This window comes from Parus major, chromosome 1 (assembly GCF_001522545.3).
Source record: "Parus major isolate Abel chromosome 1, Parus_major1.1, whole genome shotgun sequence".
NCBI lineage: Eukaryota > Metazoa > Chordata > Aves > Passeriformes > Paridae > Parus > Parus major.
Window position 1 is genome coordinate 69,723,385 of NC_031768.1, and position 25,199 is coordinate 69,748,583.

At 40.9% G+C, this 25,199-nt stretch overlaps 1 protein-coding gene across 5 annotated transcripts in view; it reads left to right on the forward strand.

Annotated features, from left to right (window-relative positions):
* Positions 1 to 25,199, forward strand: part of SPATA13 (spermatogenesis associated 13) — a 68,640-nt gene that overhangs the window by 41,361 nt on the left and 2,080 nt on the right. For 3 of the 5 annotated variants that reach the window (XM_015622215.3, XM_015622207.3, XM_015622231.1), the window contains 10 exons: positions 901 to 1,263; positions 3,907 to 4,051; positions 12,342 to 12,478; positions 13,056 to 13,235; positions 14,274 to 14,459; positions 16,521 to 16,700; positions 17,341 to 17,573; positions 19,965 to 20,094; positions 20,654 to 21,026; positions 24,806 to 24,880. In XM_015622215.3, coding sequence (XP_015477701.1) covers positions 901 to 1,263; positions 3,907 to 4,051; positions 12,342 to 12,478; positions 13,056 to 13,235; positions 14,274 to 14,459; positions 16,521 to 16,700; positions 17,341 to 17,573; positions 19,965 to 20,094; positions 20,654 to 21,026; positions 24,806 to 24,880 — 2,002 coding nt within the window. Of the gene's footprint in view, positions 1 to 900; positions 1,264 to 3,906; positions 4,052 to 10,166; positions 10,365 to 12,341; positions 12,479 to 13,055; positions 13,236 to 14,273; positions 14,460 to 16,520; positions 16,701 to 17,340; positions 17,574 to 19,964; positions 20,095 to 20,653; positions 21,027 to 24,805; positions 24,881 to 25,199 lie in introns of those variants that run through there. The other 2 variants (XM_015622222.2, XM_015622239.3) reach the window with 2 other exon arrangements.

Genomic DNA, 25,199 nt, shown 5'->3' on the forward strand with positions numbered 1-25,199 from the left:
CTCCCAGAGCATATGGGAAGAGAGCTTCTCCCTTCCAAACTGGATGAGCTTGCTCACCTAATTCACTCCTGGCTGCAGAATCTCTTGATCCAACCATGTGGGACTGTGGGAGTGAGTGGTAGGAGGGAGTGTGACTGCCCAGCCTGGTATTAGCTTACAGTTACATGGATCTGCAAGTGGTCAAACTGCAGCCTTGCTGTCCATTTTCATCACTGAGCAGAGGTGAAACAGAGAAGTATCATGGAATGGGTTAGCTTGCAAGGGACCTTAAATATCATCCAGTCCCAACCCACTAGCCATGGACAGGGACAGCTTTCACTAGATCAGGTTTCTCAGAGCCCAATCCAACCTGAGCTTGAACATCCACTGTTTCCCTGGGCAACCTGTTCTGGTGCCTCACCACCCTCATGGTCAAGAATGTCTTCATTATATGTAATCCAAACCTACCTTCTTTCAGTTTAAAATTGTTGTCCCTTGTCCTATTGTCACAAGCCTTGGTAAAAAGTCAAAAAACACAGTTGAGTTATTTTTATTTGTGTTACTTGTAACATTCAACTTGTGCATAGAAACAAGTCCTGTGAGCACAGAGCTATCTTTCCAAGATACTGTTCCTTGAATTCAGTGTTTGTGATAGGAACTGCTGAGGTAATAGGCAAGTTTTTAGTGATATTAGTCTTGTCTGCCAAAGAGGTACTGATTGTTGGGTGTTTACTTTATTCATCACAAGCATTGTGATGTCTCTGCTTTGCAAAGTTATCTCTTCCTGAATTGTCAATTGCATTTGTTGTATTTATGGTAACTCCTTCTGTTTTAGACATGTTATCTGCCATATGACAAACTCACAAATGATTAACTGTCAGAAAATTCCATGGCTTATTTGACTTGTTCACATTTAAAAAGGTTGTTTCTGATGACCACTGGAAGAGGTCCACGTCCCAGGATGAAGAAAAGGCAGACTCACAAAAGGTCACACCCAGGAAATGGGGCTCTGGAAAAAGATCCCGGCCCAGACCTCTCTCAGACTACGGCCAAATGTCAGTCCGAAGTTTCTCTATACCAGAAGATGCAGTTGCAGTGGAGTCTCAGAAGACAGACTGCACAGATGGAGAAAATCAGCCAGGACTGGCATCTGTTGGTTCTGTGATCCAAAGCAATACTGTAGGCTACCACAGAGGGCGAAAAAGAAGACCCATCTCCGTAATAGGTGGGGTCAATTTCTATGGAGACGATCAAGTAGAAGAGAGAGAAAATCTGCTGACACAAGTAAGATAAAAAGATGTGCTCTGCAAAGTGCAAAAGACCCTCTCACTTCCTTATCTCTGTCTTCAGCCTAGAAAATAGAATGGATGCTTCCTTCTCTTCCTTCCCTTTTGTCAAGCTGACGTCATGTACTTAGAATACTGCTTTCCTGGTCACTAATTACTTTTCTCTTCTTGCTAAAAATACAGCATGGAACAAACCTGATACTGACTTTGGGATAATCTTTTCTGTATTATAAATTAATCTGATTTCTTTCTTGGCGTGGTCATTATGTCTCATGTTGGTCTATAAGGACTGATTTGTGTGTAAAACAGATGTGTGTTTAGTCTCCTTATAGGGTGTTGGGCCTGAGGAACAGAGTACTACAATCAAACACAATGATAACACATTATCATTGATTATTTCAAATTATCTGAAAGCAGGCCTGTTCAAAAACTGTAGCATTAAAAGTGATGTTCAAATTCTTGGCTTTGGCATAGCAAAGATATTTAAAACTGATGAAGAAAATTGGTAATAAATTGGGAAATAAATGAAATTAAGAATTTAAGTAAACTGACAATATGAACACAATGTCTGTCCATGTACGACTAAGTGGATCAGATGAAACAAAGGTAGAAAACCTATAAGCAAGGTTTTCCTTCCAACTGAAGCCAATAAGCCTTTTACCCAGGCAAAGACCTTTGTTTCAAATCATGTGTAATTAAGATGTTTTAAAGTTAATTCTGTCTCTTAACTTGGAAGGAGAAAAAAAAAAAAAAGGAAAATTATTGTTACAAATTCTAGCCCATCTCACTCAAGAATAATAGATGGATTTCAAGGGATAGTAAGTACTGGTAACTTGCTGTGCTGTATAAGGGATTAAACACTCTTCAGGCCCTTCATTTAGTGCTGAAACCAGATTGATCTCTTTTCAAACTTTGTTCACATCGTTTTAATAGTGAAGGAACATGCATCAAGGAAGTTATTTGAGCTGACTCTTTCCATCCTCCAGTGCTGCCATGAAGGCTTGACTGGGGTTAAATTAGCACATTGCTGGATCACTGTGGTCAAGACCAAAACTGTGGAGCATTCCTAGCAAGGGCACATTATTAAACCAAATTATGGCCTTCCCAGGACTACCACTGAGTAAAAGCACATCCATGTCTGTCCAGGGAAAGGATCAGGACTGAAGCCTTATAAGAAAATTTTAGTTGCCCAGAAATAAATAGCCTCTTTTGCTTACTCAGCCAGTTGTTTGCATACGGTAATTGCTGTCACATCTACTAGCTAAACAAATCAGACTTTTTGTGGTGAAGGATGCTGATATACTGATAAGGCACTTAGGAAATGAGGTTTTAAGATGAGTTTTTCAATGAATCAGTTCCGTACACATTGAGGTTTTTGGCAGTCATAATAAAAAGTAAACTTTCAGCTGGAATGTGAGAAAGGATTCATCAGGTAGGCATATATGCGCTAGAAGTACTCTATGTGAGGGGCTGTCAAAGACTGCTCTTCACACTGGTGTTTTTTTTTTCTTTAAAGCTTTGAAAACCCATGGGAATATTTGAAAAGTACAAAGCTAATTCCCTCTATGCTGTTTTTTGTTTTGGTCTGATGGCTTAGGTGTGAGAAAACATTTCCAAACAATACTGTCATGGGTTTTGTAACAGAGTGTCAAGAGATAGTTCATTAAAAACCACCCCTCATTAAAAAACCACCCTGATGTTTCAGATTACTTGATAGAAGAACAGTAATGACTGAACAATAAGATCTAAAGACAAGTTTCTGTGAAGTTCATGTGCTGAAGCCTATTTAATGTTGAATGCTTATGCAAGATCATTCAGCCTGGCAAATGTGGAGTTGTTCAGGGACAACATAAAATCAGACTCAATTTGCAAATAAAACAGGGGTAGGTTTTCCAATTATAATTCAACAAATGAATGATTTATCCAAAAGAAATGGCTTTGAGATAAAGGTGCAATAAACTTAGTATTGCCTCTTTCTTACAAGACTCCTGGGAACTCAAAACAGAGCATCATTTAGACAATTATTATTGTCTTGTTTATTTTACTGACAAGCAATACATTCAACTGGTGAAAGCAGAAATCCACTGCCTCTGCAGAAAACCTGTTCCAGTGTTTTTACCATCCTCATCCTAGAAAGCCTTTTCATTAAATTGACCTTCCTTCAGTTGAAAGCTATTCCCCCTTGTCCTATGACAACATGCCATTGTTAAAAGTCCCCCTCCAGTTTTCTTGTAGTTCCCCTTGAGTACAGAAAGGCCATAGTGAGGTCTCCCTGGAGCCTTCTTCTCTAGGCTGAACAACCCCATTTCTCTCAGCATAATCTTCATTGAAGAGGTGCTCCAGCCTTCTGATTGTCTTCAAAAAAGAGTATTACAAGATGAAAATTACAGAGCATGTCTGACCACAACAGAAGGCTCAGGAGTTTTTAATGTAACAAAGAATTGTAAGGTAATAAAACTTGTTCTGTGATGCTGGTGGACATGGTATGCAGTGTTTAGGCAATGCCACTTCAACATAGGGGATTTTACTGCCCGTGTAATTACCTGGACTATCTGGAGAAACCTTACTTCATACCTGAGCTTTGCTCAGTTGCACTTGCCTGTAGCTTTACTAATACTGGATTTTCCTGTTTCCTTGGTAGCCTGTGGCACGGCCACCCGTTCCAGCACACAAGGTGCCCCCGTACAAGGCTGTTTCAGCCAGGTTCCGGCCACTCACCTTCTCTCAAAGTACCCCCATCGGCCTGGACCGGGTGGGACGGAGGCGGCAGATGAGAACAGCTAATGGTAAGATGAGTATTTTTAACTTTGTAGATCAGAAAGCCACACCCCAGGCTAAGCAAGAATTAGAATATAACATGGAGGATAAAGGGTTGCATACCAACTCAGTGGCAAAGTAATACCCAGCAAAGTTGCTTTGTTTTGTGAGTTTCTTTCTAGTAGCTGCTGTTCTCATGCAAAACTTCTTTTTTTCACATCTACTCTTTGACATTGCTATGGTTTATTGTTCTGTATCACTTACAAACCTGTATTCTCCACTCTCTCACTCATATGATTGTCTAAAGTTGATAGATTATGAAGTAAGTTCTAATATGCTTGAGTTCATACCTGAGCCCTAGCCACACCCCACATGTATTTTTAATTTTCTGTTTGCCATGCATTCAGCTTTACTTTGATAGGCAAGCCTTAATTATTTAAGGCTTGCTGGTGAGTGTAGCCTAACCAGAACTCTGGTCCATGAGGGACAGGATTTTGGAAAAATTGCCATTTTGGAAGCACTGCACTTTTAATAGGCTCGCTGATGTGTCCTACATAATTTTGCTGTAATTGTTTACTCTTAGCATGTAGTGCTATCTGGAGTTAATAGAAGTAGCTTATTAACTAGTCTAGTAGTAGTGGAACCTTTCCTCACAGGTGGGACCAGAAGAATCTGGGTTAACACCATTTGTGTTCCTTCAGACACTGCCAAAAGTCAGAAACAAAAGCAAAATTCTCACTTCGTATCTTTCACTGTTAATAGTGAACAAAGCACTGTTGAGGACCTTCACCTTGAACCTTCTGGATCAAGGCTTCCCATGACTGAAGTAGGAAACTTAACAAATAGCATTTTCAATGTTTATGAAAATTGCATGTATGTTTACAAGTCAGTAACTTGGCTTCTATGGTTCTTAGCTAAGCTTTAGCTGCAATGACATCCAAATTCTGCCAAAAATGTTTTAACTACGAATTAGTTTATGTAAGAACATGTTAAAATTGAATACTCCTGTTTTGAATAGAACATGACAGTTTTTTTCAGGAGGTGCTTTTCAAGAAGCAGACTTGGGAATTTCTAACTATGGCAATAAGAGGGACTTACTCCCTGAGATGAGCTCAGTTGGTTGGAGCATGCTGTTGATAATGCCTAGGCTGTGGGTTTGAGCCCCATATGGGCCATTCACTTTAGGGTTGGACTTGATGATCTTCGTGGGTCCCTTCCAACTCAGAATATTCTGGAATTCTGAGATAAATTATTGTGCTGGTTTAGACAGCTGGTTTAGGGAACTAAACTCCAAATAAGCCACTACCTTTCCCCCTGCCCCTTCCAGTAATAAAGGGAAAATAAGGAGAAATTATGAGATTACAAAATACTAAAATCGCAATGACAACAGCGATTTTAGTGTTAATAGTAAAAAGTATGCAAAAAGAGGGTGCTCTACCCACAAAAAAGGGAATTTACCACTGTGAAAAAAACCCCAGCACTTCCTGAAGACAATGCCTGCTGTCGTTTCCACACAAAGGCATGTAGTTACTGTTCCTGCATCTGGGCCACATGGTATTTGGGACATAAAGGAAATGTGTCAAGGAGAGCTTTGGCTGCTTAATGTTCTCCCTTCCCCAGTTGGAAAACAGCGAAGAGTAGGACAAGCAAACCCCTCAGAAGCTCTATCATCATGTTGTGCCACTCCACCACCTCAGACCACTCTGCTTTGCTGGTTTGATTCTGCACAGCTGCCTCTGGCAGCGATGCTGCTCTAGTTGGGCTCTTCTGGAGTTTAGACTCTGTGTAGCTCAGCTGGGCTTGACTCTGTGCCGCTGTGTCACTCTCTTGCTTTTTCTGAGTGGCATCTCAGACTCATCGTCGCTGTCCATCAGCACTGTGTCTTAAGACAGTGCCCTGAAGAAATGGGAAAGGGCCTGACAGTGGTGGAGAGGGGCTGGGTCCACTTGGCTGTTCCCAATACCTTCTCCCTGAAGAGATCCGGCAAGATGGCAAACTTTGGTTTCCAGTGCCTGCTACTTCTGCCAAAACCACGCCCCCAGTGATGATGTGGGTAGTTTGGAATAAACAGTGCTGAAAGCTTCACAACTTTTCTCTAACCAAGACAGTCATATTCACTCCATTTGTATTTTCCTTTTAATTTATATTGTGGTAAAAGACTGGGAACTACTTTAAAACCTGTGTCTGCAGTGTGTTGTGCTGCATGCTCCTTAGTACACTTCATGAGTTCAGATCAGGCACTGAGGTAAATTAGACATCGAATGCTGTGACTCTTGCTGAGATTATACAAGTGGTGTCAGTCCCTGATTCCAGAAGGACCACTCACAGAATAACAGGTCTGCCATAATGTAGTTTGTGAAAAAAAGAGGCTCTTTTTTTTATCACAGAGTAGGAATAAATTTTTCTATTTTTTTTTCTATTTTTATTTATCCTTTCCAATTCATATTTTGGAAAATATTCATTCAAACCACATGAAATAGTATTAGTTACCTAGACAACTGCCTGAGAGCAATATCTCCCCAGGTGTTTAGGTTTTGAATAACTGGTCTCCTAAAGGTAAGTATCAGGATGACAAATACACAAACCAAAATTTCTGCCACTTTTCAGGACAATGAAGCGAGAGCAACCTTGATTATGTTAGATGTGACTTTTATGAGACCTTACAATAACCATAGAAGTGGAGCAGAAAAAGTTTCTGAAATTAAAACTCTGAAGGCAAGTGGGGAGGGACTTCATCATGGACTTCACAGTTTGCAAGCAGTTGCAAAGATCTTTTAAGTAGCTCCAGAAGAAAATATTAAAGTGACTAGTGTCACACATTCTGATCTCTTTCCTTTTTTCTCTTAAATCACAAGGCACTTCCTTGTCTTTGAACATGTGGGAGTTTTTTGTTTGCTCATGCACAGTGAAATTTGATAGCACAAAAGCCCTTTATTGTAGAAAGTAATTCTAACCCCAAGCACAGAAAACCAATGGTATCTTTAATTACTTGCTAAAAGCTAAGACATTACATGCTTTCTTCTTATAGCAATGGCAGATAAAAGTGGAGATGTAAATTTTTAGAAAAACAGAGGTTACAAGACAGCGAATCATCATCTGTAGGAAGCAGAGCATGAATCATACAACACAAGGGAAACTGCCCTTTTGATTTGCATTGCTACTGTTGCACTTGAAGGGTTACAATTTTTAAATTATATTAAATAGGTTGCCTATTTGTCACTGCAGAGGAATTTTTATACTCATCTTAAAAACGAACCCATCTTTTTTTGCATATATTAATGTGGGTCTAGAATTTGACCTGTGTGGAGCCACAGCTCAGGAATGACTTAGGAGAGTGGTTGGTTTTCTTAAAGAGAGAGCTCATGAGTGGAATCAGATGTTCAGTGTCTGCACGAATGATGTGGGAAGGGAGGTATAAAATGAAATGGTAATTCTTGCTGGTGTGCTGAATTATTCACAGTGGTAAAAGTGAGACATGAGGCACTGCACTGGCGTCAGGTGTTGGTCAAGTCAAGGTAACTCATGTGGAGGAGGAAAAGAGCCTGATGTGCTTACAGAAGGATGGACTTTGAACTGGATATTGCCGTTCAGGCATACATCTTGCAATCTTAAGAGACATTTACAGAATCAGTGCAGTGCATAGTAACAGTCAAAACAGTAAATAAAAGGGCAGGAGTTTGTAAGAAATGAATAGAGAACAAAACAGAAGGCCCAATTGTGCCACTGGTGTGTGGGGGCCATCTCCCCGTTCCTTTCCATCCCAAAAGGCATTTTTTACAGGGGACAATACAGAGAAAAGCAGAAGGACAAGAAAATCGACCCAGTGTGTGTCTCTGAGAGGAGTGATTAATGTGGCTTGGGCTCTGCAACATGGAAAAAAAGGACAATAGGAGAATAAAAGTCTGTTTGGCATAGGAAAAATGAACAGATAATAGTTATTGTTTCAAATAATTTAAGAACTGAAGGACACCAAATGAAATCACCAGAGAGCAAGCTCAAAATAAAAGATAGTTTTCACAGTCTGTAAAATTAAACCATGAAACTAATTGCTACACATAATATTTCACATCCCAACAGTTTAAAAAATTCAGAAAGTGGTTTGAAAAATCCAGTTCATTAAACACAAAGATATAATTTCTGCCCCAGGAGGGATCTGACTGATCTGCAGATAACTGGAATTTAGAGAAGTACATCAGAACAGTGTCATCACACGCCTCATCTATTTTTATGTTCCTCTCTAGGCATCTGCTACTGGCTGTTGTCAGAGAAGTGGTTGGGGGTGACCTGTGGTCTGCCCCAGGATGGAGGGTTCTACGATACCAGAGTATTTCTAGAACTGAATTTTCTTGAGGTGGATAAGCTAGCTTTTAGTATTTTAGTAAGTGCTACCCACAGCCTTTTTAGGGTGCACTGTGCAGTGGTTAAGCCAGCTCAGCATGCATTTGGACAAGGTCACTGTGGACTGCCACTACAAAGGGCAGCATGTGCCTCCTCCTGTCCCTGGCTGATCTACAAGGAAATGAAGCCACCACCACCTTACCACAAATGAGTACTTTCGTGGTGGTTCAGTTTGCCAGATGTGCCCATGCAAAGGAGGAAGAGAAGCCCCCCTCTCCATCCCAGCAGCATCCCACAGGGGCATTAGGTTAGTCATTGAGCAAAAGCACACAGTCTGTTCCTTTCTGCAAAAATCAGACTGAAGGAGTTTTGGCCTGTTTTTCAGAGGTTTTTATTAAACTGTCTTGTAAAAGAGCTGTGTGGGGTTTGAACTGGTTTTCCTTTGGCAGCTGAACTGCTTTTCCCTGAGGGGCAGGGTTTTGACATGGCAAAGAGCTTGTGCTCTGGCTTGATTAAAAGCGTGAAATTTTCACTTGCAAGTCCCAGGATCCATCAGTGCTTCAGTGTTGTTCATGTCACTTGTGTTTGCCAGCTTGCTTTTTTTTTAATGGTTTATGCCAAGAGAAACATTGTGTATGAAGATCTTATGTAGTAGCTTGTTTGTATTGTCCTATCCAACTAGACTCCTTGCAGCAAGAAATAACAGGGAAGTTTGAGAGATTCGGAAGATGATTTCTGTCAGTCTCCCGTGCAGCGCAGCACAAATAGGATTTTTGCTGGAAAACGGCATTAATATTGCAGGACGATGTTTGGCCCCTTTCCTTCTCTGTCTGAGGCAGTGCTGGGGAAAACCATGTGATTTCAGTGGGTGTTGAGAAGTTGCTGTGTGCAGAAATGACTCCAGGGTTTTGTGTACACATCCCTGGAGGAGGCAGTCCCCAGTTACAGGACAGGCTCAGCTGAGCAACAGTTTTCAGGTAAAGAAGAGGCCACTAAGTTTTTGGGGCTTTCCAAACTGTAGGCATAGCAGTGTGTACAGACATAGGCTGTCTGTTCCATCAGGCTTTGCACTCTCCTGATGGGAATGGCTCCTGCCTTTGCTTCCAGTGCATGGACTGATCCAGCTTCACTGCGGGAGGACACAGATGATTGGGTGAATGCTGGCCCATGGTGAATGAGTGAGGTTGTGTTCTGGCTGGCTCAGACCTAGAGAAAGATGGAGAGTTTGAGTGCTTTCCTGATTCATTCCCTATTTCATAGAGCAGCTGAATTAAGTTTGTAGTATCAGTGAGAAAATGTCTCTCTCCTCCCCTGTTTTCCTGGGAGCAGTCTGCTGCAGCCTTAACACTTGTGCTGCTTGTGCCCTAAAAAATGATCCAGTGTTTGTCTGTGGAGCAAGTGAAATTGTGCTAAAAGTACCTTAATTGTTTGCTTCTACTGGAATTTTAGCTGGTATAGTATGACAAAGACCGATACTCTGAAGAGTGTTGTAATACAAGGAACTCCCAACTCCCATCCAAATAATCTCTCCCTCTGGATTGCAGTCATTTGAATATAGATCGAAATCGCATTTAGCTGCTTTAATGAAAAACAAATGCACTCCCTGGCTTGCTCTGTTCACCATGTTCAGGCTCTGTGGGAGCGGTCTGAGCGGCTGCAGGCGCAGCGCGTCCAGGGCCAGGCACAGCCAGGTTTTTGTTTCTTTTCTGGAACTTCCTCCCTAAGGGCACCCCATGATGTCAGAGAGCCGGGAGCTCTCGGCAGCCAGGCTGAGCGGCTGAGGGCGCCGCTGGCAGTTCCCAGCCGGCCTCGGCCTCGGAGGCACCGCCGGGAGCTGAAGGCAGCTGACAGCCTGTTCCTCCGAGCTGTGGCTAGCTCAGAGCCTCTTGTGGTCCTCCACCAGCCCCGTAGGACTCGGCATCATCACCTGTTAGAGGTCTGACGGCAGCATGGTAGCCAGGGGGGCGATGGCACGCTTTTGGAGTCTGGAGAGCCTTCAGATGGGTACGTGTGAGTACAACATGCTCGCTCGCTCTTGCTTTTTTCACGGTGTTTTCCGATTGAAATGGTAGACTGTGGCAGTCAGGGCGCCTGAGTCTGATGACACTTAACTCTCTGTCATCTGTGGGAACCTGCAGTACTGGTGAAAAGCTGCTAGGAGATCTGCATCAGTCCCAGGCTGTATTTTAAGTTTTTTTGTGACCAGGAAAGCACACCCCTCCTTCTGGTATTTCTGTCTGTATACAATAGACAAAAAGATGCAGAATGCAAGATTTCACTTGATTCTACACTACAAAGTCGATGTAAGCTTGTTCATTTGGTACAGAATAACAAAACAGCTTTCTGTCCCAAGATTGTAGGTTTTTTTGTCTGGAGTCAAATGAATTAGGTTATTTTGAAGTGCTGTTATTACTGGAACAACCCCACAGACAATACAGAGAGTACAGTGGAAATGTATAAAAGATCACTGGGATTAATTTTTTGGATTTTGCTTTGTAAGATAAAAACTGATTTAATGACATATTTACTTGCAGATTTTTTAATAAAGTATTTTCAGAAAGTTTTGCAAGATGTATTTAAAAAGTTTATCAGTGCTCAGATTAAAGAGTTTGTAGGGGAAAAAAAATGTTGATTTTTTTAAATGGGAGTTCTGCATCCTTCCTGCTTAGGCAGATTATACTGTTAATGTGAATGTATATTTAAAATGCTAGGGAGTACAAGAGAATGGTTAATAGCCATGTTCTATTGTATCAAGACTATGCCATATTTTTCCATTTTTAATGGAAAGAAAAATCTTGAAAGTTTTTTAGTGAATCTGTGTGGAGATCTGCTTTGATCTCTCTGGCAAATTAATGCTCAAATGAGCAAAGATGCTGATGATGGTATGTGTGCCCTGAAGAGGGGGTTGCGGTATTTCTCCCTCTAATGTAAATAGCAGATGGCAACAGAGTTCCTGGTGATAGTAGGTGCATGGAGTAAAGCCAGGAGTGGTCTCTTTGTGAATCTCATCCATCCAGAGCCCAAATCTCAGCTGACAACCAGTACCCAGGTCTGAAGCACAATAGAGAATAGGCAGTGTCAGGATCCTGCTGCTCAGCCTTGCTGCTTTTTGGAACTGGCAGGTTCAGTAATTCTGTTTAAATGTCCCTTCCCAGGTACCCAGGAGTAAGAGCTGCTCTGTTGACTGTATGGCAAATTACTTGGGATACATTAACCTTTAGCAAAGAAGTTCAGTGCTAGCAACCTATTCTGAATTTGGCTTATTACTTTTTAATTCATTATTGAGCACTGTATGATTATGTAAGTATATGTAAGGATAAATTACCAAGGACCAGAGAGTGCACTCAAGCACGGGGCTGCTGGTCATGAATGCTTCTTGACCCTGGGTGGTTTGAACGTTACAGGCGGCTTTGAAAGGCAAGCCCACTTGGACACAGTCCAGCACTGAGCAGTGCATGGGAGAGGTGGCAGCAGCCAGCGCAGAGCTGGGGCTGCACGAGGGCTGCCCACTCCTCTCACGGACACCACCCAAACCATGGGAACCACTGGGTCCTTGTGTCCCTGCAGGGGATGTGACGGTGTGAGGGCACCCGGCCTGGGGGTCACAGTGTCCCCACTGATTGCTGGGGGCTGCCGGGGCTCTCTTATCTGCCACCTGGGAAATGGCACCGGGGCCTTCCTTCCGATACAGATCATTTAAGGTTTCCTCTGGGAAAAAATAAGTAAGGAATTGTTATAGTTCTGGGGTTTTTGCGTACAGAAGTTTCTCAGTTTTATCAGCTGCTAAAAGAGAAAAATTCTAAAGAAGAGTTTTTAATGACGGAAAGGTGGTTTTCCTGAGAGCTCTGCTGCCCACCACTTCTGATGTTATTGTTTTATTCTTGTCAACAAAGGCAATTTCTCAGCAATTCCTCTTGCATTGTTGTCTTTCTTTGAATCATAAAAATGATGAAGCAAACAGCTGTTGCACTTTTGTTTTAGTTGCTGCAGATGGTGGGACTGAATCTTCAGCCTTAGTGGATGACAATGGCAGTGAGGAAGATTACAGCTTCGAGGAGCTCTGCCAAGCTGCTCCCAGGTACCTGCAGCCCGGAGGGGAGCAGCTTGCAATTAATGAGGTAATGTCCGGGGCTTTGCCTTGCTGGAGTGACAGGACAGGGAGGGCAGGGACAGGGACGGGGGATGCAGAGGGATGTTTTCCACTGTCTGAGATTTCATAGTCATTAAAAATTCAATGGCAGTAACTAGTTTCTTTGGGAGGCATTTTTGTTTGCTCGGTGGTAAATACCCTTTTGTGGGTGAAACTTTTTTTTGTGCACTCTTTTGCTAGCATTGTTGTGGCTATTGTGGTTTTTCAGTAAATTGTGATTCCTTCTATAATCTCTCCTAGTGGTTCCTCCACTGTAGGAAAGGAGTGGGGGAAAGAGGACAGTTTGAGTTGGTTTAATTTTCCCTCTGGGTTTTAAACCATCACAGACTGTAACTGTTACCCTGTGTAAGTGATCTGGAGCAGCAGTCTTATTGTTTTCACCAATGAGTATGTGCATACATTTCTGAAAATCTGAAATTTTAGTTTTATCCTGTAACAGGAGTAATAGTAGGCAATCTGATGAGTTACATTGATCTCTTTGTAGTTTATGAACACTTCATAGCTTGTCTTCTGTCCTTCACTATCTCATTTTCTTTCTATCTTAGCTGATAAGCGATGGCACCGTCGTCTATGCAGAGGCTCTGTGGGACCATGTCACTATGGATGATCAAGAGCTGGGCTTCAAAGCTGGAGATGTCATTAGAGTTCTAGAAGCTTCCAACAAAGACTGGTGGTGGGGAAGAAATGAGGACAAGGAAGCCTGGTTTCCAGCCAGCTTTGTCAGGGTGAGTAAATCTTTTGCTTCTTGCTTTTGCACCATTGCAAGATTCCTAGGAGAGTGCAACAGTTGTCATGGCATTACATTTCACACCTGTGAATGTGATCCTCAGCATGTTTATAGCTGAACATCAGTGGTGTAACCCTTAAGGACTTCAGAAGGAAAAAAGCAGTAGAGAATCACACCTAAGATACCTTAGCTCCTCTGACAACTTCTCTCTTCTTTGTTTATAACCAAAGGAATTTCTCAAACAAGAAATTCAAACAAGAGCAGAAAGGTCAACCAGAAAGTCAGTGTATACAGAGAGGACACGACAGTTCTCATAAGGGTTGGAGAGAGCTATGCTGCAGGGTTTTCTTGGTAAAATAGGGCTTAATTTATTATCAATGACATTATGCAGAAATCTGCTTCACAGTCTGAACTCCACAGTCAGAACTCACCCAGATTAATGACAGTATAACTCTTAAATGGCAAAAAATTGAAGTATGTTTTAGAAAATAATTTTAACTACCTTTTGAGAACCTGTAGGGAAACGTTTGCCACACTGTGCATGAAGTACTACATACACAAAGTGTGGCAGGTGGTTCCTCCCTTTCCCCTTCTTACATCTCTAGATAACACGGGTACTCAGAAGTCAAAAAAGGAGGTGCTGCTATCTACATCATACAGATGGGGCACAGGGAAACTATTTAAAAGTGGTTGAGTGTCTACTTTTGTAATTTTTACCCTTATGTTAACTTTGCCAAACACATCAACTATTAGTAAGGGTCAGAAATAAGATTAACTCTGAAGAGAGCACGGACAGCACAACATGGTCTCTCTCTCTAAGGTAGAAAGTCATGTATTTAATCAGACAGAATTCTCAACACTTTATTTGAATATGCAGTGAGTACAGTGAGATACATCCTGTTCTGAAGCCCCCTCTGTAAGGTAAGAATATGTCTGTATCCACTCTTCTCTTGGTTAAAAGAAGTTTGTAACAGTTTTACCACATTTTGTAAAACATTCTGCTTCACTCTAATTGCTTTGTTTGTTCTGGCTGCAGCTGCGAGTTAATCAGGAAGAAGTGCCAGAAAATTGTAGTAATATCCAGGACGAAGAACAAGATTCAGATATTAGCAAGCATCGCCAGAAAATAGCTGAAAACAGGGATCAGATGAGAACCAACGTTATACAGGAAATTATGAAAACAGAACGGGTCTATATCAAGCATCTCAAGGACATCTGTGAGGTACATGCTTTAACCTGAGGGCGTTCTGCTGACCTAATGAGAACAAATCATTCCATATAAGTTGAGAACCACAGTGGTTTCTCATATCAAAATACTCCCAAAATTGCGCTTCTGATGCTGTCTGTCAGATTCTTTGTTTCCTCTTACGGCTTTCCTCTCTGATGATTGCCATGAGCCGTTGCTTCCTTTCTTTTTAAAAAACTTCCATTTTTGACAGCAAAAAAATGTCTCTCTGACTGCTATTTCCATAATAAATGAGAGAAGAAAGTCTAATTTATTTAGAGCTTTTTGCCACTGTATAGAAAACACTGAGTAACTGTAGTAAAATAATTTACATTTCAGTGACAAAACTTCTTGGGAGTAACTTGGAAAGAGTATTTGCTAAGTGTTTTTTTTTCCCTGTTTTCTCAAGCAAGGAGAATATTACTGGCTGCTTAGGAGCTATGAAGAAATGTAGGTGTGTTTTAGATCTACCTTGCTTGTTTGAACCATAAAATGGGGGTGATTTTCTGCATTTTTTCTCAATATTTGTTGGAGGCTCACACTCAGGAAAGAAGCTTCTTAATATTTTTCACTGAAGTTTGCCTCTTCTGACTTGAGATGTGATGCATTTGACTTGTATTTGACTTGTCTTTATGGTTTGCATCTGGAATGGTGCTAAGCAACCTACAGAAATATTCTTTGTAGCCTTAGTTTGCTAGGTCTGTCCTTGTATTTGTCATGCTGTCATCCTTTAGTCCACCCTTACCAATAGATTATTTCATTCACAGCAAAGTAGACAAGGCAGCAGTATGTTTTGATTTTTTTTTTCCGTTTTAGATCAGTCCTTTTTTATGTATCTTGAAGACAGAAAAAAGGGAGAGAAAGGAAAAAAAAATTGGTTACTAACTGGCTAATTTTAAAACATTAATTGTAAATTTTGTAATTTATATTCATTATTTACTTAAGCTAGTAAGATTGATGGCATGCATGAAAGATCAAGGAAGAATTTGTACTCTCTGCTGTGTTGCTGACATGGTTAGCTGAGTTCTAGGACGTGACTCTCATATTTTACTGACCTGTTAAGGCTTAGGCATTTATTAATTAATTAATTTTCTATAATACGTTTATCCCATACCTGGTTTCTAATATTTGGCAGGCCTCTGAATTTAGTACAAGCACACATTTTCCAAGAAGAGAAGTAATGGGCCATGCTCAACATGTGGGGTAGAGATAGTGTGCTGTCCTCAGAGTGAATCTGTAGGGTGGTGCAAGTAGGACATAAGGCTGAAAATACACTCAAGTTAGACTAAACCAGAAAAGCTACACAGATAGTAACCCAAATTTGCAAGCTCAGCCCTAGAATGAATCACTTAGGCTGGTTGCAGCCAGGATCATGAAGCTAGAGTATACCCATAAAACATGCTTTACATTCACAAAGTGTCTGCAGTCCACATTACAGGAGCCACACAGGAATTAGCTTTCCTTGTTTGTGCAGTAGGAAATGCGGTAGCTGGCTTGCAGCGCAGCCACTGCACAGCTCTCAGAGCAGATGGCTGTGGAGGAGACAAGAATATTCCTAACAGTGCCAGCAGCAGTGAGTGTTGCTTCCTGGTAAACCTCACAAGAGCAACTGCAAGGCTGTTTCAGCTGTCTGCTCCCAAAGGTGTTTTGGGAGGCCTGCCTGACAGCAGCCAAATTGAGGAGCCTGGCAGATATCCCCCATCACATCAGTTAACCTTTGCACTCCTGAGCCCTGGTGCCGTAGCTGCTGTGAGACTGTGAGAACAACAGCTATTCCTGGAGGTTCAGTCCCTGCAGTGTATTAGTAACAGGGAGGTGCCAGTGGGCTCTACACTTGGGAGGTTCCCTGGTTCTGTGGGATGTTCACTTGGGGTACCCCAAGAATCCACATGTGAACATCTCAGATGCAAATCTGAACTTCTGCTTCTATGTGTGGAGGGCTGGGAAACCACTCCTGTGCCTGGAGACCACAGAGGTCTTGCCAGCTCAAATGATTTTGTTCAGGGTAGGACCTGTCTCACATCCTCAGACTAAGGAGTGTTTTTTATTTCATTCCAGGGTTACATTCGGCAGTGTCGCAAACATACAGGAATGTTCACCACAGCTCAGTTAAGCACCATTTTTGGAAATATTGAAGATATTTACAAGTTCCAAAGGAAGTTTCTGAAGGATCTTGAGAAACAGTACAACAAAGAAGAACCTCATCTAAGTGAAATAGGGTCATGTTTTCTTCAACATGTAGGTTGAAAAAGTTGATTTTATGTATGAAATTAACAAAATATGATAATCAAAAGACAATTTACCATATTGGGGGGGATTTTATTAACAAGTGCTTCTTAAATACTAAAGTGGCAGCATTTTAGAATGTAAATTAACTTGCAGTTAATTAAATATTTGTTTTAGATTTCTCCTCATCTTTAGCAATCACGTAATTTTGTAAACAGTTTTAAGGTTCCTTGTCAAAACTTTAATGATCACACGTGAGTGCTGGCTTATTTGCAGTGATCTCATTTTCAGCATGCAAAAACTTCATAAAGACATTAAGGAAGGTAGGTAGTGGGGAGATAGGCTGTGGGTTCTCGATAGAGACTCACTAATAGAGACTACAGCTGTCTTCCCCAAAGAAAAATACTTATTCAAATGGGTTTGATTATCCTTATTCAAGGAGAGACCTTAACTTCTGTGTTCTGACAAAGAAGGGTACATAGTTTTGACAGCTACAAAGTAGATTAATGCATATTTGCAAGGCTGATCAGCCTGGAAACAATGTGGAAATGGATTACTTAATCTAATTATATATAATTGATATTAAAAATGTAGCTTTTCTCCTTTATAGACAAATACTTTAATAAAGTTGTAACTTTTTTTTTTTTAATAGCAAGAAGGCTTTGCTATTTATTCAGAGTATTGTAACAATCATCCCAGTGCCTGCATTGAACTCTCCAAACTGATGAAGCAGGGAAAATACCGCCACTTCTTTGAGGCCTGTCGCTTGCTTCAGCAGATGATTGACATTGCCATTGATGGTTTTCTGCTCACTCCTGTTCAGAAAATCTGCAAATATCCTCTGCAGCTTGCAGAATTGCTCAAATACACCACTCAGGAGCACAGGTGAGAGAATTAAAATAACAAATTCTATAACAGTAGTAACACCTCATTACTCAAATTTTCTGGGTGACACAACAGTGAAGCTTTTGAGATGAGGAACAAAACTGCCATGGACCACACTAAACAGGGCATCTTGGAACCATCACAGTCTATCACAGAAACATTTTCTGAAAATGCAGCACAGGGAACTGAGAGGATGCAAGACACAATGAGGAGGAGTAAGTCAAAGAGGGAGAAGGAAAAGAAGACAGTGTTTAAATAGGATGCAGGGAGGGATATGTAATTCAGAGTGAAAAAAAGGCCAATGTGTCAAAAGAAATCAAGAAGGAAATCCAAAGAAGAAGAGGGGAGGAGTCATAAAAGTTGTGGATGTAAGAAAAAGTAAAGAGTACCTTAGGAAAAAAACACAACTTGAGCAAGTTTGGAGTTAATTTGTTTTAGAAACTTAGTAGTAATAAACATTACCTTAATTGGCAGTAAAGTACAGATATTAGATTTTCAGTTGGCATAAATAAAAATTGAATTGCAGATTATTAGCCTTCCTGGTATACCCCCTGCCCTGATTAAATCTTTGACTAAATTAAGATTTTATCTATAGGTGTTTGTCTTTTTACCTTGTATAATTGCAAGAAAAATATTCCATTGTGACCCCTGTGCTCAAAGTCCAAATGCAGCCTGAAGCAATGCTTCCTTGGCCAGAGTCAGTAGTTTAACCTTGAGAAAACTCCCCTTGGTGACCACAGGATTTTTGCCAGGGGCAAAATACGAGGTGTGTAAAGCACTGACGATTAGATGTGAAATGCGTCTATTCAGTTCAATTCAGTGACTACCTGGGAAGTGCTGCAGTAACAATGACTAACAAGTTTCTCCTTCACTGCTACTAATTTTAGAAAGGTTATTCTGTGAGCTATTAAACCTGCAGATAAAGTGACAGTGAGGTCTTGCTACCTTCCACCCTAGTACCTGTTTTCCTCTTGTGTGGCACAGCATCCAGAGGTGCCTTCAAGCACAGAGGGGTGCCTACTGTGCAGAGATGCTCACAAACATGCAGGCCTATGCCCACATGGAGCCTTGGGAAAGCTCCAGCCAGCTGGGGGTTTTGGTAGCATTTTGCTTTTGTAAAAAAACTGAAATTCCAATATGCAAAACCCGCTCTGAAGGCAACAAGTTGTGTAGCAAGTGTGGAATAAATACTAACAGAGAAAAAAGGAACAGATAAGAAGGGCAAGTGTAGCAGTATGGATATCATGTGGTCACCCTGTGGGACATCTCCCTGACATTAGTAGGATACTGTTATTGTTAATCTCACTTTCTGTAATTCAGTGTGGCAGAATAGAGTTTCCACAGATATAAATAAAGAGAGGAGAGAATGCACACATTCAGAAGGGAAGCACATCCATCAGCAGCAGCCAATGAAAATTGGAACTGAGACAGAAGCAGATAAAAAGGACAGCAAGGCTAACCCCTTGGAAGGATTTATTTCTGGTTCATGCTGTTGGCTCTGGCTCCCTTTTCTGCAAGAGGCATTCTGATAAAAGAGGAAAAACAGCTGCTCTGCTGGGACTCCTTTGGCAAGAAATATGTCTCTTCCCTTCTGTATTCTGAGAGACTTCATTTGATGAAGGTGAAGGAATGATAAATGCTATTCAGAGGAGGAAAAAAAGACTGCCTGCAAGCTTGGGGAGATCTGTAGGCATGTTGGGAGCTCAGGAAAGAAGGAGAGAAGAGCATTGGAAGAAGGGCAGGAGGATTGGCTAGAGGATTGGTCTTAGTTGATTGCATTAGTCCTGAAGCAGGAAGAGGCAGTTTGCCATCATGGCTCTCACACATTTGTCCCATGGAAATGGGATTCTTTCTTCATATTGTCTCCATTAATTCCTCTCTCTGGTGTTCTTGTGTTCCTCTCTCATCCTGTGGGGGGTTGCTTTTGGGTTTTTTTCATGTCCACCTAGCATTCCCCATTTATGTTCATTGACCCAGCCATTTGGAGCAAGAAGGAGAAAATGCAGTTGTTAAATGTGATTAAAGGAATACCCTTCCCAAAACAATCCCACTAAAATCTTGCTTAAAAACACAGTCCTTCAGTGAAATGCAGCTATTGCTAAGGCCAGTGGGTGTTCTACCATTGTTTTCAGTAGAGACTAGAGTGTTGCAGTTCTGTCTCCTTTGCCTCCTTTCACCAGTCTAATAATTTTCTTCTAGACAAGCCCAGCAGTACAGAACACTGAACTGTACAGGCTACTGTGTGGAGTTTGGAATAGCAGGAATCAGGTTCCTCTTTTTTAAGTACCTGAGTAGAAGGATAAGTGGATAATGTGGGCTAATACTGCAGGGACTGTGGTTGCATCATGTCCTTTGTATAAGTGATCCTTGAAATGTGCCTGCATTTCCCAGTGATTATAGCAACATAAAAGCTGCATATGAGGCCATGAAGAATGTGGCATGCCTGATCAACGAGCGAAAACGGAGACTAGAAAGCATAGACAAGATTGCACGTTGGCAAGTCTCTATCGTAGACTGGGAGGTGAGTGTCAGCCTGTGCTTTTCCTGGGCAAAGGTACTGTATACAATACTTGGTGTCCCTTGCAGGATAGGTCTTTCTGTGTAGGTGGTTGTTTATGGTGTCTACTTTTCAAGTGGTCATTGCTCAGTTAAAAGTCCAGTTGCTTCATTTGCAATGTTTCTGTTACTGATTAACCTTGTTTATAGTCCAGAAAGAGCAGCATGTATTAACATGGACACTTGCCTTTGAGATGAGATGTCAAAATGGAACTTCTAAAAATGCTTTTTAAATCTCATTTGGAATTTTATTAGTTCCATCAGAATGGGAACCTGTTTCACTGACTTAAATGTTTCCCTCTGTTTATGCAGAAATAAAGTAGAGCAGAACCACATTGATTGAATTTACTTCTGTGATATTATTTACATTGTGTGACATCTTCAAATATAATAATAAAAATACAAAAAAAGTGGGTGAACTTAAGACTTGATTATATAGTGAGACTGGTTAGACACAGAGTGAGATCTTAAAATATGATTTGCTTACTAGACATAGCTGTATTTCTATATATCTATCTTCCTAGGGACCAGATGTGCTAGCCAGAAGCTCAGAACTGATCCACTCAGGAGAACTGACCAAAATATCAAAACAAGGCAAAAGCCAGCAGAGGACTTTCTTCCTTTTTGACCATCAGCTTGTCTTCTGTAAGAAGGACTTGCTGAGAAGGGACATCTTGTATTACAAGGATCGTATTGACATGGATGAGACGGAAGTTGTGGACACTGAAGATGGTAGAGACAAAGACTTTAACATCAATGTCAAGAATGCTTTTAAGATAATAAACAGAACAACAGAAGAGATTCATTTGTTCTGTGCAAAAAAACAGGAGGATAAAAAGAGATGGATGGAGGCATGTGAAAGTGAAAGGAGAAGAGTTCGAGAAGACAAGGAAATGGGTGAGTGGAATGCTTTCTAAACAGTGGCTAAAACAAACTTGCTTTTGTAGTTCTTTGTTTTGTACAGATGTGCACTCTGTCTTCTTGAGCTGGTGTCCCTTTCTTACCTGACATGATGTTTAGCTGTGTAAGTGAAGCTTATTCAGGTGTGTTTGCCCTGTCACTGTGGGCCAAAGGTCCAGGGCAGGTAGCATCACTCATATGATTCTGGTGCATTATGGAGCAAAATGAGAGATGAGATGAGATATGACAAGATGCAATTCACAAAGACCAATCAGTAATAAAAATCCATCTAAAATCCTAGCACTTTTGTATGGATGACTGGTCAGAAATATCTGTTCATAAAAGACACTGTTTTAGAAAGCCAAGCAGCAATAATTGTAGATTTATACTGTCTATGTCATACAGTGGAACCTTCTGTGTCCAAGAGGCCCATGCAGTTGTATGGTGTCATTAACTACAGACCCAGCAATAGCAGCACTGGGCAGTGCACAGAGAAATGAAGCCAAACCTTGAGTGGGGAGCAAAAAAAGGTAGTAAATCCTAGGACCAGTTATACTGGTCCATACCTGCAGCCTGTGGGACACTCTAAGGACAAGTGTGTCTTCTTTGTCAATGTATAGTTAGAGTTGCTTTTTTTGGTTTTGCATTGTTTCATGTTTCCTTTAAGATCAGTGACAAAAGCTCCAGCAAAATTTCATTGGCAAAACATACACAAAGAAAGCAGAAACACTAATTAAATAAGATTATTTTTAGTATTTATGTTACTGCATCTGTCCGTGTATGTTGGCTGTATGAGAACTGCTTTTCAGTAACACTCTTGAGGTTAAGGCTTTGCACTGACATCAGGTTAACACTGGAAGTGCAGTGAAGTGGATGATACAGTTCAGAAATTATTAAAACTTAAACAAGATGCCAAATCTTGTATTCCATGTTCTTTTAAAACACCTAGTCACAATAATAGGAAGACAGGAATAGCCCTTACAGTACAAATATAACCCTTTTGATCTTAGTGGCTTTCTCTTGTTTGATACTGTTTTAAGTATGATGAAAATAAGGCCTTTTCCATATGTATTTTAGATAGTACATAAGCAGAAGAAAATACTTGAAAGTTTGCCAATTAATTCTAGTTATGAAATAAGTTTTAACCCTTCCACATTCCACCAACTGTTCCAATTAATCCCAGGCATCTTGAATCTAGAGTAAACAATGAAGGAACCACAGCTAAACTTCCCTCAGACTTTGCAAACCTGACTCTTCTCCAGTGCTGAATGTCACAGTGTGGCATTACAGTCAGTGCTGGTGGGCACAATGCTGATGGCTTTCATGCCTTGCTCTGTGTGAAGTTTGCCCTGTCACCTTGTGCTCATGGGAATAGGAGGTAGCTGCCTTCCCTAATTCACCCAAACAGAATTCTAAAATAGTGGATATTGCAAAAGGGGGAGGGTGATCAGAGGCTAATAGAGCAATGCTGAGGATCTGATCGTAATTGTCCACACAGTTCCTCTTACAACAAGGTTATAGAACGACTCCACTCCAGTATACAATGAGAACCATAATACAGTGACATGGAAGGGTGCTACTGAGTAAAACACAGGTCCTGCACTTTTGTGAGCAAGACTGGGATAAAGAAGATAAAAAGTGAACAAAGGAGCACTTCCATTTCCATCCTTTCTAAGAAGCATTCTTGAGTTCTGCACCACCGCTGGGTGGTTACTTTGTGGAGCACTGGGAGAGTATGTTGAGCAAGTGACATGCTGTCAGTCACGCAGCTACTGAGGCTCTGCCCTGGGCATCCACAGGTCTGTCTTGGTGTTTCAATTTCTCCTAAGTGACACTGCTGCAGAAATCCCCAAGCATGAGGAAACTGTGTAGCAAGGTGTAGCAGCTACAACCCTAAACTATTTATTCTGCTGGAACCTCATGAAAAATCAATATATGATATTCAGAAGAGTAACCATTCAACAGTGGTGGCACTGGCAGTGAGATTTGTTATAATAGCACTAACCTTTATTTTGGGGCTGGATCACAAACTCCCATGGTTGCTGAGTGCAAGAATTGCACAAGGAGGGTCCATTGTGCTTGATGCTCTTCAGGCACAACAAAATATAGTGAAAAAAACCAAAAACCAAACCCAGTTAAAAGAAAAACTGTATGTTTGATAATGGCACGTAAGCATATGCAGTCTTTTCTGCCCATGTAACATCCAGCCTTCTGTAAAGTTGCTTTTCAAGTGTTGCAACTCACTGTTCTGATGAACCTGTTTTGAGACGGGTATGATGAACCAGAGGAAAAGCAGTTGAGTTGTAATAGCTAATGTCCATCTGGTCTTGTGAGTCACAGTGGCTTGGATGCTTTCTCCATTAACCAGAAGACTGTTTATTTTCTAAAATTTCTTCTTTATTTGGCATAATTGAACATTTCCTTTTGCCAAAACCAATGGAAAAATGCCACTATTCTCAACCTCAGGTTTAAATTTATCTTGTTGATTTTGTAAGCTATCTTGCTGGACTATACACAAAGCCTCTAATCTGACCACTCAGAGAACAAATAATACTCTTTCAATTCAGGACTGCAAATGGCATTTTACTTCTATTTTCAAAGACACTTTGGTGTGAGTCATTGTCTCTCAAACCATATCTAGCTTTTCTTAGCTTTTGTGAATATATGAGAGAAAAGGCCAAAGCCTGAAAATCCTTCTCCAAACCACTAATGGTAACCCTAAGAAAGTGGTCTGATCTCTCTTGATGAAATTGCTTTCATTTTTTAAAATCTGTTTCCTTGTTTCTATAAGAGAAAAAAATCAAAAACAATGCCTGCAGAATAAAATAAACTGCTACCCAGAAATTATGGATGTTTTAATAGGCTGATTTGTAATAATTTTTTCATAAGTTCAGGATAAAAAACAAAGGCAGTTTTAAAAATATAGAGAAGCAAGGGAAGATGCAAAATGGAACTGAAGCAGGCACTTAATTCTGGCATTGAACCACAACTTCTGTGCTCTATCTGTTCATATGTGTGAAATGAGTGCAGCCTCATGCTCAGCATGAAATGAAACAGCATGCACACCCTGTTGTCACCTTGTGCAAATGTGACATTTCCATGTGTCTCAACTGTGTTGTGCATAGGGAGAGGAAACTGGAATGCCTCTACCTGGGCTCCAGACAGCACCAGTCTCTGGTGCCACCTTCTAGCAGATGTCTGTCATCTCTGTACTCACCACAGCTCAGCCATACACCTGTCACACGACAGTAAATAGCGTAGGGTTACCCACGCGCTTCATGTAAGTTACACGAGTGTGTGAACAGTGCATGAGAAACCTGAGTGAGGGATCCAGCCCCAGAACAATGCAGCAAAAACCACACCACAGCCTGCTTCAGCATCTGCCAGATTTTGTGATACTCTCCTCTGAGTGAAGGGAAAGACACCCAAATTTGTACTAGTGTAATAGCAGTGACTCAAATTTGTTACCCAGGTTAGCTCAGAGAGAGTGAAAACAAAAAGGATTCTGCATTTGTGATCTATTACGTGATGATTTGTAGATTTCAGAAATGTTTTTTGAAATCTCTTGTTATCTGGACTTATCTGTCATTATCCCAGTGGAAAACCCTCTTTAAGTTCATATGACAATATAAAACATACTTCTAAAAACTTCAGGTGTATTGCTGCTAAGATTTACTAAAAATTGTTTAAGATACAGTTTACTTATTTCATTTAATGTAATCAATTATTAGATACAATAATTTTGTACCAGTGCCTTAATTTACACTTTGCCATAGGTATGGAAATCTCAGAAAACCAGAAGAAACAAGCAATGCAGAATGCCCGTAAGTCAAGGCAAGGAAAAATTAAAGGTGGGTGCTCAGAACTGTGTTACCTTCTTACTGTGTTCCATCAATCCTTTCATTACGAAAGCACAGTCTGGCTGTGACTGAGTCTCTTAAAAACATTTTTTGTGGTTTACATGCAGCCAAATAATTGCCATTAACTGGTATTTTAATATTAAATTTCCCTATCTCTGTTAACTGTCTGCTAAACCAGCTCGCTGAGCTTCTTCAGACAAGTCAGTATTCTGTATATTAGAGAAGAAACTCGAGGTAAGGCAAGCTGTAAGGTTGTGAGGAGTTGGATGCATAGGTTAAATTAGAAATGAGTGTTATGATTCCTTCCTTT